The 16,599-nt window shown below is 49.0% G+C and overlaps 1 protein-coding gene across 1 annotated transcript in view; it reads right to left on the bottom strand.

Moving 5' to 3' along the window:
- Positions 1-16,599, bottom strand: part of LOC120028914 (glutamate receptor 4-like) — a gene marked incomplete at its 5' end in the record, with an annotated part of 83,180 nt that overhangs the window by 12,658 nt on the left and 53,923 nt on the right. Inside the window, one exon of the mRNA XM_038974182.1 lies at positions 610-808. Coding sequence (XP_038830110.1) covers positions 610-808 — 199 coding nt within the window. The remainder of the gene's footprint in view (positions 1-609; positions 809-16,599) is intronic.

The following is a 16,599-nucleotide window of genomic DNA, read 5'->3' on the forward strand; positions in this document are numbered from 1 at the left end:
GCGTGACGGACACCTATCCCATAATAATGTCAGTCACTTCCGTCAGGACCAGCGAGCCTCTCCCCCCATTACTCTCCCTCCCTCCCTCTTTCTTTCTCCTTCTCTGTATCTATCCCTCTGTCTTTCTCTGTCTGCCAGGACAAACAATGCCATATTTTCAATGTAGTGACAATCATAAACTTACCTTCCTGCTTTAAGAAATCAGCGGGGAAAAATACATACTCCCTCACACACACACGCATATGCACACGCACACACTCACACTAAATGAATGGTGGTAAATCCCTCTCAGAGTAAAAAGCTTCTTCACCCTCCACAGATTCTAGCTCGTTATGTTGATGATACTAACGCTGCACACAGATGCACACACTGTCTGCTACTGCCAGGCCCCAACTATCCACATACACACACTTATGCGAGCAAGCGTGTGTGTGTATGTATGTGTATGTGTATGTGTATGTGTGTATGTATGTGTATGTGTATGTGTATGTGTATGTGTATGTGTGTGTGTGTGTGTGTGTGTGTGTGTGTGTGTGTGTGTGTGTGTGTGTGTGTGTGTGTGTGTGTGTGTGTTCAAGCTTGTCTGTGTGTGTGTGTGTGTGTACTCACCCTGAAGAACTCCTTGGTGGAGCCTGAGTCCAGTGTTCCATAGGCGATCTCCGTCTGCTTGGCCAGATCCTCAGCACTCTCTATGGGCGATACCATCCTCTCCACTGTGAGGAAAGCAGCCAGGTTGGCCGTGTAGGACGAGATGATGATGAGAGTGAAGAACCACCACACGCCACCCACTATACGCCCCGACAGAGACCTGAGACAGGGGGGAAGGGAGAGTGGAGAGGAGGAAAATAAAGATGGGATGAAGGAGAAGAGGTAAGAGAAATGTATGTTTCTCACTGATAAGTGTGCAGTAAACAGAGAAACAGTCAATTAAGGTTATCTAAGTTGAACTCCAGAGTTGAAATATGTTTTGCTTCATTGGCACCACAGTGAGAGCAGCACCACAGTGAGAGCAGCACCACAGTGAGAGCAGCACCACAGTGAGAGCAGCACTACAGTGAGAGCAGCACCACAGTGAGAGCAGCACTACAATGAGAGCAGCACCACAGTGAGAGCAGCACCACAGTGAGAGCAGTACCACAGTGAGAGCAGCACCACAGTGAGAGCAGCACCACAGTGAGAGCAGCACCACAGTGAGAGCAGCACTACAGTGAGAGCAGCACCACAGTGAGAGCAGCACCACAGTGAGAGCAGCACCACAGTGAGAGCAGCAACACAGTGAGAGCAGCACCACAGTGAGAGCAGCACTACAGTGAGAGCAGCACCACAGTGAGAGCAGCACCACAGTGAGAGCAGCACCACAGTGAGAGCAGCACCACAGTGAGAGCAGCACTACAGTGAGAGCAGCACCACAGTGAGAGCAGCACCACAGTGAGAGCAGCACCACAGTGAGAGCAGCAACACAGTGAGAGCAGCACCACAGTGAGAGCAGCACTACAGTGAGAGCAGCACCACAGTGAGAGCAGCACCACAGTGAGAGCAGCAACACAGTGAGAGCAGCACCACAGTGAGAGCAGCACTACAGTGAGAGCAGCACCACAGTGAGAGCAGCACCACAGTGAGAGCAGCAACACAGTGAGAGCAGCAACACAGTGAGAGCAGCACCACAGTGAGAGCAGCACTACAGTGAGAGCAGCACCACAGTGAGAGCAGCACCACAGTGAGAGCAGCAACACAGTGAGAGCAGCACCACAGTGAGAGCTGCACCACAGTGAGAGCAGCAACACAGTGAGAGCAGCACCACAGTCAAAGCATTCAACATCAATCTATTAACATCAGTTCAACATCAACTTAACGTCAATTCAACATCAGTCTATTAACATCAGTTCAACATCAACTTAACGTCAATTCAACATCAGTCTATTAACATCAGTTCAACATAAACTTAACGTCAATTCAACATCAATCTATTAACATCAGTTCAACATCAATTCAACCATCACCAGAACAAAAGATAACAAAGCATGAGTGCACTCTTTAATTGCCCCTAACAATCTCTCCGTTTGTTTTATTTGAGGTAGAGAAGGAGAGAGCGAGAGAGCGAGAGAGCGAGAGAAAGAGAGAGCGAGAGAGCGAGAGAGAAAGAGAGCGAGAGCAGATGAGCTCCTGCATTTTTCAGCATGTTCTTTAAAAAAGATAGATTTTGAGTTAGATAAACTTGGATTTTTTTGTCAGGGACATATACAGGATGCTGCCCTCTACAACATAACCTTCACTCCAAATCAAAACTCCAAACCTACAACCTGATTTTGGACAGAATTACGGAATCACCTGGAAGGTTTACAACTACCAAAGATCATTATTCCAAAGCTGTACAGCAAATTCTCTAAAAAACAACAGAAACCTGAAAATACCATCCAACCTGGAACTGAGTGAGTAATGTTTAGTCTGAAGCTATATTTTATTTCCAAAAGCCAAAAAGAAAAATACATTACGTTACTTTATAAGGACTGAATGCTAAATTAAGGCTGCCAAGCTTGATACAACTTCAATTAGCATTGACGTGTCAAGTGAGAGGTGTCAAATACCTTTATAGCACAACAATGGCAGAAGAGTCGTACAGTCTACTCCAACCAAATGGAGAGGCCTTAGAAGCTGCCTCCCGCTGTTCAGAGGTAATTAAAATACAGTGTGTAAAGAATAATAAGACAAGAAAAGAGTACAACATGAATCTCCTTATGGAAAATCAAGAGACACTTTTTGCTAACTATTATAAAAATGGGAACATCAGCAACCTCATCTTCCACACAGACCATCCCCTGGCATGGCACAGTGCTATATTAACCAGACCATCCCCTGGCATGGCACAGTGCTATATTAACCAGACCATCCCCTGGCATGGCACAGTGCTGTATTAACCAGACCATCCCCTGGCATGGCACAGTGCTATATTAACCAGACCATCCCCTGGCATGGCACAGTGCTATATTAACCAGACCATCCCCTGGCATGGCACAGTGCTATATTAACCAGACCATCCCCTGGTATGGCACAGTGCTATATTAACCAGACCATCCCCTGGTATGGCACAGTGCTATATTAACCAGACCATCCCCTGGCATGGCACAGTGCTGTATTAACCAGACCATCCCCTGGCATGACACAGTGCTGTATTAACCAGACCATCCCCTGGCATGGCACAGTGCTATATTAACCAGACCATCCCCTGGCATGACACAGTGCTATATTAACCAGACCATCCCCTGGCATGGCACAGTGCTATATTAACCAGACCATCCCCTGGCATGGCACAGTGCTATATTAACACACTACCCCTCTGTTAAGAGAGGTGGTGTTACCGAGGGGTGGAAACAGGATACTAGACAACGAGGACTCTGAGTCAGCTAATACAAATCTCTTTTCCCAAACACAGTGTGTCTAAACTCCGGTGTCCAAACACCCAGCGTGCCCTAGACCTTCTGTCTGAGTACCAACTAGGGTCACCCAGCCACATAATAATACACACAGGCACAAACCACCTGAGAACACAGCAGGAAAGGGTGGCCACAGCACTCAAGGGAGTGATTGAAAAAGCTTATTCTACTTCCCCCAATGCACAAGTGGTTATATCCACCCTGCTACCACAAAAATACTTCCACTCTGCTACCATACAGCGGGTAAACACAAGTATTTCCTGTGACTGTGCCTCAAAACCAAATGTTTACTTGGCCCACCACTCTACCCTGGACTTGAACAGCCTTTATGACCAGGTCCACCTATACAAGGCAGCAGTGCCCACCTTCGCCCGGACACTAAAGGACATCACTCTCAAACGCAGCACCAACACTTCACACAGGAGCAACAGATCAATAGACACCCCGCCCAGACCAGCGAGACACTCTCCCAGACCTGCGGGACACCACCGGACCTACACATAGAGGACCCACACCGAGAGGACCTACATCCAGACCACAACACCACCAGCCACATCCACACTCCCACCCCCAACCAATCAACACCCCCCCCCCCCCCCCCCAAGTCAACCATGCCCACACCACATTTAGGCCCCCTCAGATCAGACCTATGCCCCTCCTGCCCACCCCATGCCCTCCCCTCCTGCAACGAGGGCCTCAAAATGGAAGTCACACATAAGCCCAGGCCATGAACAGGAAAACAGGCCCAACCCCCACTCTTACACTGGCCCAAGCTAATGGCATGTTCCAGATGCTCAGCAGGCTCTGCTCACACTTACTGGGCTTAGGCCAAACCATACGACCAAAACAATTGGACACTTTATGGAACACAAAGCCTTTACTATCTTATCCTGAAAAATCCAAGGCCTGAGGTCATCTGCCTTTGGCCTAAAGAGCAGGAACCTGGACTTCATCAAAGAAATCATAAATACAGACATTGTCATCCTACAAGAAACATGGTATAGAGGAGACAGACCCACTGGTTGCCCTCTAGGTTACAGAGAGCTGGTAGTCCCATCCACCAAACTACCAGGTGTGAAACAGGGAAGGGACTCAGGGGGTATGCTACTTTGGTATAGAGCAGACCTAACTCACTCCATTAAATTAGTCAAAACAGGAACATTTCACATTTGGCTAGAAATTCTAAAATAAATGATCTTAACAGAGAAAAATGTCCTCCTGTGTGCTACCTATATCCCTCCACTAGAATCCCCATACTTTAATGATGACAGCTTCTCCATCCTGGAGGGGGAAATCAATCATTTCCAGGCCCAGGGATATGTACTAGTCTGTGGCGACCTAAATGCCGGAACCGGACAAGAACCTGACACCCTCAGCACACAGGGGGACAAACACCTACCTGGAGGTGACAGCATTCATCAAAATTGTCTGTACTGTCAAAGGTACTGGAGTCCTTAGTTAGTAGGCAGCTAAAGGTCTACTTCCAAGAAAACAACATCTTAAATGGAATGCCATCAGGTTTTAGGTCTGGCTACAGCACTGTTTCAACATTGAACAACATTGAAGGTTTTAAATGACATCCACTGTGCTCTTGATAAGAAGTTACAATGTGTGTCTGTTTTTGTTGATTTGTCGAAGGCTTTTGACACCGTGGACCATGCTGTGTTAGTGCAAAATGTTGTGGAATTACTGGTCATGCTCTAGATTGGTTTATAAATTACCTATCAAATCGTACACAATGTGTAATGGCGGATGGTTGTAAATCTGAGTCCATAGAGGTGTGCTCAGGTGTTCCGCAAGGTTCTATTTTGGGCCCACTGTTGTTCATTTTGTATATCAACAACATTGGGGATCTTATTGAAACAGCGGATGTTCATTTTTATGGAGATGATACTGTTCTTTATTCAAGTGGTAGTAGTTTATCTTTAGCTTTTGAAAATGCCCAAAGAGCATTTAACATCATACAACAGAATCTGTATGATTTAAAGCTGATTCTAAATTCGGGTAAAACAAATGCATGAGATTTTCAAATGCCAGGCATGTTACAAATCATGTCATTGCTACATTGACTGGACATACTATAGAGCAAGTTAAAGTGTACAAATATTTGGGTGTGTGGGTTGATGATAAGCTGAGCTTCACTGTGCATGTAGAGAACTTGATAAGGAAGCTCAAGCTGAAAATAGGATTTTATTACCGTCATAAGGATTGTTTTTCTTTTGAGGCCAGGAAGGAGCTGGTACGATGTACATTACTGTCGGTTTTAGATTTTAGTGATGTTATATGTATGCAGGCCTCAGCCACTACCCTGAGAGCACTTGATTCAGTGTATCATGTAGCCCTCAGGTTTATTACAAATCAGAAATGTCGAACACATCATTGTGATCTCTACAGTGCTGTTGGCTGGTCGTCATTGACCTTGCGTAGGCTTAAACACTGGTATACACAGATTTATAAGGCCATTTTGGGTAAAATGCCATTTTATCTACGTTATTTTTTAGTCAGGTCAGTAAATAAATATCAATTACGGTCCCATTCTGATTTGCTTCTAACAGTACCAAAAATTAGAACATGTCATGGTAGAAATAGTTTTAGTTACTTAGCACCTTGGTCCTGGAATTCCCTCCTGAACATTTTAAAATGTGATGATCTTGTTCCGTTGGTGGAGTTTAAACACTTGATCGATGTATATATCATAGAAGAGTGTAATTGTTTTTAGGCCAGCTGTTTTTAGACAAGATGTTTGTGTTTTTAATGTAAAATGTTTGTTGTACTGTGTGTGTTTATAGTTTTGTTTAATGTTGTGTTATTGTATGTAAGTTGTTTTGTCTTAAACGTTGTTCCCTCTGCTGCTATTGGACCAGGTCTATCTTGGAAAATAGATATTATCTCAATGAGAAAAAACCTGTATAAATAAAGGTAAAATAAATGAAATATGCCCCCCTAGGCACAACTATGACAACATAACCAACAAAAACGGGTCACAACTCCTGCAGCTCTGTCGCACGGTGGGTCTGTACATAGTCAATGGTAGGGTTCGAGGGGACTCCTATGGTAGGTACACCTATAGCTAATCTCTTGGCAGAAGTACTGTAGACTACTTTATCACTGACCTCAATCCAGAGTCTCTTAGTGTTCACAGTCAGCCCACTGACACCCCTATCAGATCAGGGATTGATTTGCACTTTTTGCACCAAAGTACGTTAATCTCTAGGAGACAGAATGCGTCTCCTTCCTGAGCGGTATGACGGCTGCGTGGTCCCATGGTGTTTATACTTGCATACTATTGATTGTACAGATGAACGTGGTACCTTCAGGCGTTTGGAAATTGCTTCCAAGGATGAACAAGACTTGTGGTGGTCTACAATTTTTTCTGAGGTCTTGGCTTATTTCTTTTGATTTTCCCATGATGTCAAGTAAAGAGGCACTGAGTTTGAAGGTAGGCCTTGAAATACATCCACAGGTATACCTCCAATTGACTCAAATGATGTCAATTAGCCTATTAGAAGCTCCTTAAGCCATGACATTTTCTGGAATTTTCCAAGCTGTTTAAAGGCACAGTCAACTTAGCGTATGTAAACTTCTGACCCAATGGAATTGTGATACAGTGAATTTTAAGTGAAATAATCTGTCTGTAAACAATTGTTGGAAAAACTACTTGTGTCATGCACAAAGTAGATGTCCTAACCGACTTGCCAAAACTATAGTTTGTTAACAAGAAATTTGTGGAGTGGTTGAAAAATGAGATTTTATGACTCCAACCTAACTGTATGTAAACTTCTGACTTCAACTGTATATATCAACGAATTGGCGATGGCCCTAGAACAGTCTATAGCACCAGGCCTCACCCTACTAGAATCTGAAGTCAAATGACTACTGTTTGCTGATGATCTGGTGCTTCTGTCACTAACCAATGAGGGCCTCCAGCAGCACCTAGATTTTCTACACAGTTTCTGCCAGACCTGGGCCCTGACAGTAAATATCAGTAAGACCAAAATAATGGTGTTCCAAAAAAGGTTCAGCCAGGACCACACGTTGCCCTAGAGCACACAAAATACTAAACATACCTTGGTCTAAACAGCAGCGCCACAGGTAACTTCCACAAAGCTGTAAACGATCTGAGAAACAAGGCAAGAAGGGCTTCTACGCCATCAAAAGGAACATAAATTGCAACATACCAAAAATACTTGAATCATTTATAAGACCCATTGCCCTATATGGTTGTGAGGTCTGGGGTCCTCTCACCAACCAAGAATTCACACAATGGGACAAACACCAAATTGAGACTTTGCATGCAGAATTCTGCAAAAATATCCTCCGTGTGCAACGTAAAACACAAAATAATGCATGCAGAGCAGAATTAGGCTGATAACCGCTAATTATCAAAATCCAGAAAAGAGCTGTTAAATTCTACAACCACCTAAAAGGAAGCGATTCTTAAACCTTCCATAACAAAGCCAAAAACCTACAGAGAGATGAACCTGGAGAAGAGTCCCCTAAGCAAGCTGGTCCTGGGTCTCTGACCACAAACACAAGCAGACCCCACAGAGGACAGCAACACAATTAGACCCAACCAAATCATGAGAAAACAAAAAGAGAATTACTTGACAAATTGGAAGGAATTAACTAAAAAACAGAGCAAACTAGAATGCTATTTGGCCCCAAACAGAGAGTACACAGTGGCAGAATACCTGACCACTTTGACTGACCCAAACTTATGGAAAGCTTTGACTATGTACAGACTAGGTGAGCATAGCCTTGCTATTGAGAAAGGCTGCCGTAGGCAGACCTGGCTCTCAAGAGAAGACAGGCTATGTGCACACTGCCCACAAAATGAGGTGGAAACTGAGCTGCAATTCCTAACCTCCTGCCAAATGTATGACCATATTAGATACACATATTTCCCTCAGATTACACAGATCCATAAAGAATTTGAAAACAAAACTCCCATATCTACTGGATGAAATTCCACAGTGTGCAATCACAGCAGCTAAATGTGTGACCTGTTGCCACAAGAAAAGGGCAACCAGTGAAGAACAAACACCATTGTAAATACAACCCATATTTATGTTTTTTTTATTTTCCCTTTTGTACTTTAACCATTTGCACATCGTTACAACACTGTATATATAGATAATACGACATTTGTAATGTTTGGAACTTCTGTGAGTGTAATGTTTACTGTTCATTTTTATCTATTTCACTTGCTTTGGCAATGTTAACATATGTTTCCCATGCCAATAAAGCCCTTTGAATTGAATTGAATTGAATTGAGAAAGAGAGTTAGAGAGAGACAGTAAAAGGAGAGGGAAGCTTTGACTATTCTTTAAAGGTAAAGGAGATTACCCAGGCTCCCCAGTTGGAGGGAGAAGGGTGGGCCTTTCTCTTCAAACAGAGAGCAGGAAACAACCACAAGTCTTGCTTTCAAATGCAACAAATCCCTCTCAGTTTCCATGTAATACCCTTCTGTAAACCTGTGGCAATAATCATTCCATTCCACTTGAACCTTTGTTGCATTACAGCAACACGAAAAGTGAGAGTGTGTGTTATGTCCATTATTGGCCTGGCTGTGCATTTGTTTTCAAAGGCCTTGTACCTTTGATCGCACACACTGTTGTGTCTTGTCCGCATTTGCCCTGTTTGAATGTTTTGGTAACTATAGACAGGACAGTTTAACTAACCAGCTTGGAAAAATTGGTAATGTTACGTTCCCATGCAAGAAAACCAAAAATGTCACTCAAAAAGAAAGGGAACAAACAAAGAGTCACTGACCAACAACCAAAATGAAACAGGTGGGTTTTCAGGAAGGGTTCTGAAGGACACTCATGGGGGTGTCCAATGAAAGTTGACTAGCAACAACAACTGGAACCGAAAAGACACCCATCATGTGTCACGTTCCTGACCTGTTTTCTCTTGTTTTGTATGTGTTTTTTGGTCAGGGCGTGAGTTTTGGGTGGGCAGTCTATGTTTTCTATTTCTACGTTGGGATTTTGTGTTCGGCCTGGTATGATTCTCAATCAGAGACAGGTGTCTATCGTTGTCCCTGATTGAGAATCATACTAAGGCAGCCTGGGTTTCACTTGTGTTTTGTGGGTGTTTGTTCCTGTGTCAGCGTTTGGGCCACACAGGACTGTGTCAGGTTAGTCACGTTTGTTGTTTTGTTAATTTGTAGTGTTTGTTGGTTTGCCATTAAATCATGAATACTTACCAATCCGCATCTTGGTCCGATCCATGCTCCTCCTCGTCTGAGGAGGAGAACGACATTGACAGCCGTTACAGAAACACCCACCAAACCAGGACCAAGCGGATTGGAGAAGGACGGCAAGAACAAAAGCAATGGAGAGAAGAGGAATGGACATGGGAGGAGATCCTGGACGGAAAAGGACACTGGGCTCAGCCAGGGGAATATCGCCGTCCCAAGGCGGAGCTGGAGGCAGCGAAGGCAGAGAGGCGCTGGTATGAGGAGGCAGCGCGGCGACGCGGTTGGGAGCCCGAGAGTCAGACCCAAAAATTTCTTGGGGGGGGGCACACGAGGAGTGTGGCAAAGCCGGGTAGGATACCTGAGCCAACTCCCCGTGCTTACCGTGGAGTGAGAGGGCGTCGTACTGGTCAGACACCGTGTTATGCGGTAAAGCGCACGGTGTCCCCAGTACGCGTGCTTAGCCCAGTGCGGGCTATTCCACCTTGCCGCACTGGGAGGGCTAGGTTGGGCATCGAGCCGGATGTCATGAAGCCGGCCCAACGCATCTGGCCACCAGTGCGTCTCCTCGGGCCGGCATACATGGCACCAGCCTTACAGATGGTGTCCCCGGTTCGCCAGCATAGCCCAGTGCGGGCTATTCCACCTCGCCGCACTGGCAGGGCTACGGGCACCATTCAACCTGGTAGGGTTGGGCAGGCTCGGTGCTCAAGAGCACGTGTCCTCCTTCAGGGTCCGGTATACCCGGTGCCACCTCCAAGTACCAGTCCACCGGTGGCAGCCCCCCGCACCAGGCTGTCTCTCCGGGTTCTCTCTCCAGCTGCTCCCACCTGTCCAGCGCTGTCAGAGCTTTCCTCCTCTCCAGCGCAGCCAGTGCCTATACCACGCACCAGGCTGTCTCTCTGTCTCCTCCCTACAGGTCTGCCAGTCTGCCCAGAACTGCCCGTCTGTCCTGAGCTGTCAGAGCTGCCCGTCTGTCCCGAGCGGTCAGAGCTGGCTGTCTGCCCAGCGGCGCCTGAACTGCCCGTCTGCCCAACGCCGCATGAACTGCCCGTCTGGACTGAGCCTGCAGAGCCGTCGTCCAGCCAGGACCAGCCAGAGCCGTCCAGCCAGGACCAGCCAGAGCCGTCCAGCCAGGACCAGCCAGAGCCGTCCAGCCAGGACCAGCCAGAGCCGTCCAGCCAGGACCAGCCAGAGCCGTCCAGCCAGGACCTGCCAGAGCCGTCCAGCCAGGACCAGCCAGAGCCGTCCAGCCAGGAGCTGCCAGCCAGTCAGGAGCTGCCGGAGCCAGCCAGCCAGGATCCGCCAGAGCCTTCCGCCAGCCAGGATCCACCAGAGCCTTCCGCCAGCCAGGATCCGCCAGAGCCTTCCGCCAGCCAGGATCCTCCAGAGCCTTCCGCCAGCCAGGATCCGCCAGAGCCAGCCGCCAGCCAGGATCCGCCAGAGCCAGCCGCCAGCCAGGATCCGCCAGAGCCAGCCGCCAGCCAGGATCCGCCAGAGCCAGCCGCCAGCCAGGATCCGCCAGAGCCAGCCGCCAGCCAGGATCCGCCAGAGCCAGCCAGCCAGGACCTGCCAGAGTCCCTCAGCCAGGACCTGCCAGAGTCCCTCAGCCAGGACCTGCCAGAGTCCCTCAGCCAGGACCTGCCAGAGTCCCTCAGCCAGGACCTGCCAGAGTCCCTTATCCCGGAGCTGCTGCCCCTTATCCCGGTGCTGCCCCTTATCCCGATGCTGCCCCTTCATTTAGGTGGGTTTAGTTGGAGGGTGGTCATTGGGAGGGGGATACGGAAGCGGGGAGTGACTATGGTGGGGTGGGGACCTCGCCCAGAGCCTGAGCCACCACCGTGGTCAGATGCCCACCCAGACCCTCCCCTAGACTTTGTGCTGGTGCGTCCGGAGTTCGCACCTTAAGGGGGGGGTTATGTCACGTTCCTGACCTGTTTTCTCTTGTTTTGTATGTGTTTATTGGTCAGGGCGTGAGTTTTGGGTGGGCAGTCTATGTTTTCTATTTCTACGTTGGGATTTTGTGTTCGGCCTGGTATGATTCTCAATCAGAGACAGGTGTCTATCGTTGTCCCTGATTGAGAATCATACTAAGGCAGCCTGGGTTTCACTTGTGTTTTGTGGGTGTTTGTTCCTGTGTCAGCGTTTGGGCCACACAGGACTGTGTCAGGTTGTTTTGTTAATTTGTAGTGTTTGTTGGTTTGCCATTAAATCATGAATACTTACCAATCCGCATCTTGGTCCGATCCATGCTCCTCCTCGTCTGAGGAGGAGAACGACATTGACAGCCGTTACATCATGAGAGCCCACTTGTCACGTTCCTGACCTGTTTTCTGTTGTTTTGTATGTGTTTAGTTGGTCAGGGCGTGAGTTGGGGTGGGTATTCTATGTTGTGTGTCTAGTTCGTCTGTTTCTGTGTTCAGCCTAATATGGTTCTCAATCAGAGACAGCTGTCAATCGTTGTCCCTGATTGAGAATCATATATAGGTGGCTTGTTTTGTGTTGGGGATTGTGGGTGGTTGTTTCCTGTCTCTGTGTTTGTGTTCTGCACCAGATAGGACTGTCTCGGCTTTCACGTTTGTTTATTTTGTTATTTGTTAATGTTCATCGTTTATTGTTTAATTAAACATGTTGAACACTAACTGCGCTGCATTTTGGTCCTCTCCTTCATCCCAGGAAGAAAGCCGTTACCGAACCACCCACCAACAAAGGACCAAGCAGCGTGGCTACGGGCAGCGACAGCAGCGACAGCAGGAGCAGAGAAAGGAGAAATGGACATGGGAAGACGTTTTGGACGGCAAGGGTTGCTACACATGGGAGGAGATCCTGGCTGGAAGGGATCGCCTCCCATGGGAACAGCTGGAGGCAGTTAGGAGAGCAGAGGCATCCGGAGAGAGGAACCGGAGTTATGAAGGTACGCGGCTAGCACGGAAACCCGAGAGGAAATCCCAAAAATTTCTTGGGGGGAGGCTAAAGGGTAGTGTGGCGAGGGCAGGTAGGAAACCTGCGCCCACTTCCCATGCTTACCGTGGAGAGCGGGAGTACGGGCAGACACTGTGTTATGCGGAAGAGCGCACGGTGTCTCCTGTACGGGTGCATAGCCCGGTGCGGGTTATTCCACCTCCCCGCACTGGGCGGGCTAGATTGAGCATTGAGCCAAGTGCCATGAAGCCGGCTCAACATATCTGGCCTCCAGTACGTCTCCTCGGGCCGGTGTACATGGCACCAGCCTTACGCATGGTGTCCCCGGTTCGCCAACACAGCCCAGTGCGGGTTATTCCACCTCCCCGCACTGGACGGGCTACGGGGAGCATGCAACCAGGTAAGGTTGGGCAGGCTCAGTGCTCAAGGGAGCCAGTACGCCTGCACGGTCCGGTATATCCGGCACCACCTTCCCGCCCCAGCTCAGTACTACCAGTGCCTACACCACGCACCAGGCTTCCAGTGCGTCTCCAGAGCCCTGTTCCTCCTCCACGCACTCTCCCTGTGGTGCGTGTCTCCAGCCCAGTACCACCAGTTCCGGCACCACGCACCAAGCCTCCTGTGCGTCTCCAGAGCCCTGTACGCACTGTTCCTTCTCCCCGCACTCGCCCTGAGGTGCGTGCCCTCAGCCCGGTACCTCCAGTTCCGGTACCACGCACCAGGCCTATAGTGCGCATCGAGAGTCCAGTGTGCCCTGTTCCTGCTCCCTGCACTAGCCTTGAGGTGCGTGTCTCCAGTCCGGTACCACCAGTTCCGGCACCACGCACCAGGCCTACTGTGCACCTCAGCAGGTCAGAGTCGGCCGTCTGCCCAACGCCGCCTGCACTGCTCGTCTGTCCAGCGCCGTCTGAGCTGCCTGCCTGCCCAGCGCCGTCTGAACTGCCTGCACTGCTCGTCTGCTCAACGCCGCCTGCACTGCTCGTCTGCCCAGCGCCGTCTGAGCTGCCTGCACTGCTCGTCTGCCCAGCGCCGTCTGAGCTGCCTGCCTGCCCAGCGCCGTCTGAGCTGCCTGCCTGCCCAGCACCATCTGAGCCATCCGTCTGCCCAGCGCCGTCTGAGCCATCCGTCTGCCCAGCGCCGTCTGAGCCATCCGTCTGCCCAGCGCCGTCTGAGCCATCCGTCTGCCCAGCGCCGTCTGAGCCATCCGTCTGCCCAGCGCCGTCTGAGCCATCCGTCTGCCCAGCGCCATCTGAGCCATCCGTCTGTCCCGAGCCTTCAGAGCCGCCCGTCTGTCCCGAGCCATTAGAGCCGTCCGCCAGTCAGGAGCCGCTAGAGCCGTCCGCCAGTCAGGAGCTGCCAGAACCGCCAGCCAGTCAGGAGCTGCCAGAGCCGCCAGCCAGTCAGGAGCTGCCAGAGCCGCCAGCCAGTCAGGAGCTGCCAGAGCCGCCAGCCAGTCAGGAGCTGCCAGAGCCGCCAGCCAGTCAGGAGCTGCCAGAGCCGCCAGCCAGTCAGGAGCTGCCAGAGCCGCCAGCCAGTCAGGAGCTGCCAGAGCCGCCAGCCAGTCAGGAGCTGCCAGAGCCGCCAGCCAGTCATGAGCTGCCCTCCAGTCATGAGCTGCCCTCCAGTCATGAGCTGCCCTCCAGTCATGAGCTGCCCTCCAGTCATGAGCTGCCCTCCAGTCATGAGCTACCCTCCAGTCATGAGCTGCCCCACAGTCATGAGCTGCCACTCAGCCCGGAGCTGCCACTCAGCCCGGAGCTGCCACCCAGTCCGGAGCTGCCACCCAGTCCGGAGCTGCCACCCAGTCCGGAGCTGCCACCCAGTCCGGAGCTGCCACCCAGTCCGGAGCTGCCACTCAGTCCGGAGCTGCCACTCAGTCCGGAGCTGCCATTCGTCCTGAGCTACCTCTCTGTCCTGAGCTACCTCTCTGTCCTGAGCTACCTCTCTGTCCTGAGCTACCTCTCTGTCCTGAGCTACCTCCTAAATCATGTGGGGGCCTTGGGGAGGATTCTTAGGCCGAGGTCGTGGGCGAGGGTCGCCACTCAAAGGACGCTAAGGAGGGGGACAAAGACAGTGGTGGAGTGGTGTCCTCGTCCACCGCCGGAGCCGCCACCGCGGACAGATGCCCACCCAGACCCTCCCCTTGAGTTTTAGGGGTGCGCCCGGAGTTCGCACCTTGAGGGGGGGGGGTTCTGTCACGTTCCTGACCTGTTTTCTGTTGTTTTGTATGTGTTTAGTTGGTCAGGGCGTGAGTTGGGGTGGGTATTCTATGTTGTGTGTCTAGTTCGTCTGTTTCTGTGTTCAGCCTAATATGGTTCTCAATCAGAGACAGCTGTCAATCGTTGTCCCTGATTGAGAATCATATATAGGTGGCTTGTTTTGTGTTGGGGATTGTGGGTGGTTGTTTCCTGTCTCTGTGTTTGTGTTCTGCACCAGATAGGACTGTCTCGGCTTTCACGTTTGTTAATTTTGTTATTTGTTAATGTTCATCGTTTATTGTTTAATTAAACATGTTGAACACTAACTGCGCTGCATTTTGGTCCTCTCCTTCATCCCAGGAAGAAAGCCGTTACACCACTAAATTTGCCCAAGAAGAGACAAACAAAAGAAAAACCCACAACAAACTTAAAGACCGGAAGCAAACCAAACTTAAAGACCGGAAGCAAACCAAACTTAAAGACCGGAAGCAGACCAAACTTAAAGACCGGAAGCAAACCAAACTTAAAGACCGGTAGCAAACCAAACTTAAAGACCGGAAGCAAACCAAACTTAAAGACCGGAAGCAAACCAAACTTAAAGACCGGAAGCAAACCAAACTTAAAGACCGGAAGCAGACCAAACTTAAAGACCGGAAGCAAACCAAACTTAAAGACCGGAAGCAAACCAAACAAGTGGAGCAAAATGAAAACAGGGAAGATCAGATAAAGGATTGTTTGTCTAGAAATCAAAATAGGGAGAGCCAACTTAAGGTGTTAACCCTCTACATCTCTCAAGACAACTGGAGCACTGGGCCAGCCACTCTAAAATAGCACCTGGGCCTGCACCTTCCCACTAACAAGATGGCAACCAGCCCAGCTGTAACGCATGCTGACTAACAAGGTGATACCAATCGGTTCACCCTATGTGCTGAAGTGCTATACGTGCTTAAATCCAACCTCAAAACATAAATGGAAAAACCAAAACCTGTAACAGTAACCACAGACAAGACAGTTGAACTAACCTGTTTGGATAGATTGGTAACTACAGACAAGACAGTTGGGCTAACCTGTTTGGATAGATTGGTACCTACAAACAAGACAGTTGAACTAACCTGTTTGGATAGATTGGTAACTACAGACAAGACAGTTGAACTAACCTGTTTGGATAGATTGGTAACTACAGACAAGACAGTTGAACTAACCTGTTTGGATAGATTGGTAACTACAGACAAGACAGTTGAACTAACCTGTTTGGATAGATTGGTAACTACAGACAAGACAGTTGAACTAACCTGTTTGGATAGATTGGTAACTACAGACAATACAGTTGAACTAACCTGTTTGGATAGATTGGTAACTACAGACAAGACAGTTGAACTAACCTGTTTGGATAGATTGGTAACTACAGACAAGACAGTTGAACTAACCTGTTTGGATAGATTGGTAACTACAGACAAGACAGTTGAACTAACCTGTTTGGATAGATTGGTAACTACAGACAAGACAGTTGAACTAACCTGTTTGGATAGATTGGTAACTACAGACAAGACAATTCAACTGAAGATGTAGACAGAGAAACAGAGAACACACATTGCACATACATGTAAGAACCATATTGCTCTTGCAGCCTCTAGGCTACATATTTGAAGCAGCTGATCAATGTATATCCCTTTGGTGGTTGTTAATCGAGAGAGTGAGTGAGTGAGTGAGTGAGTGAGTGAGTGAGTGAGTGAGTGAGTGAGTGAGTGAGTGAGTGAGTGAGTGAGAGTGAGAGTGAGAGTGAGAGAGAGAATTGAAACAGTCCCTGTAGACAGTTGATTTGGGTGGTGAGGCCCAGTAAATTGTTACC

Source organism: Salvelinus namaycush, chromosome 34 (genome assembly GCF_016432855.1).
Source record: "Salvelinus namaycush isolate Seneca chromosome 34, SaNama_1.0, whole genome shotgun sequence".
NCBI lineage: Eukaryota > Metazoa > Chordata > Actinopteri > Salmoniformes > Salmonidae > Salvelinus > Salvelinus namaycush.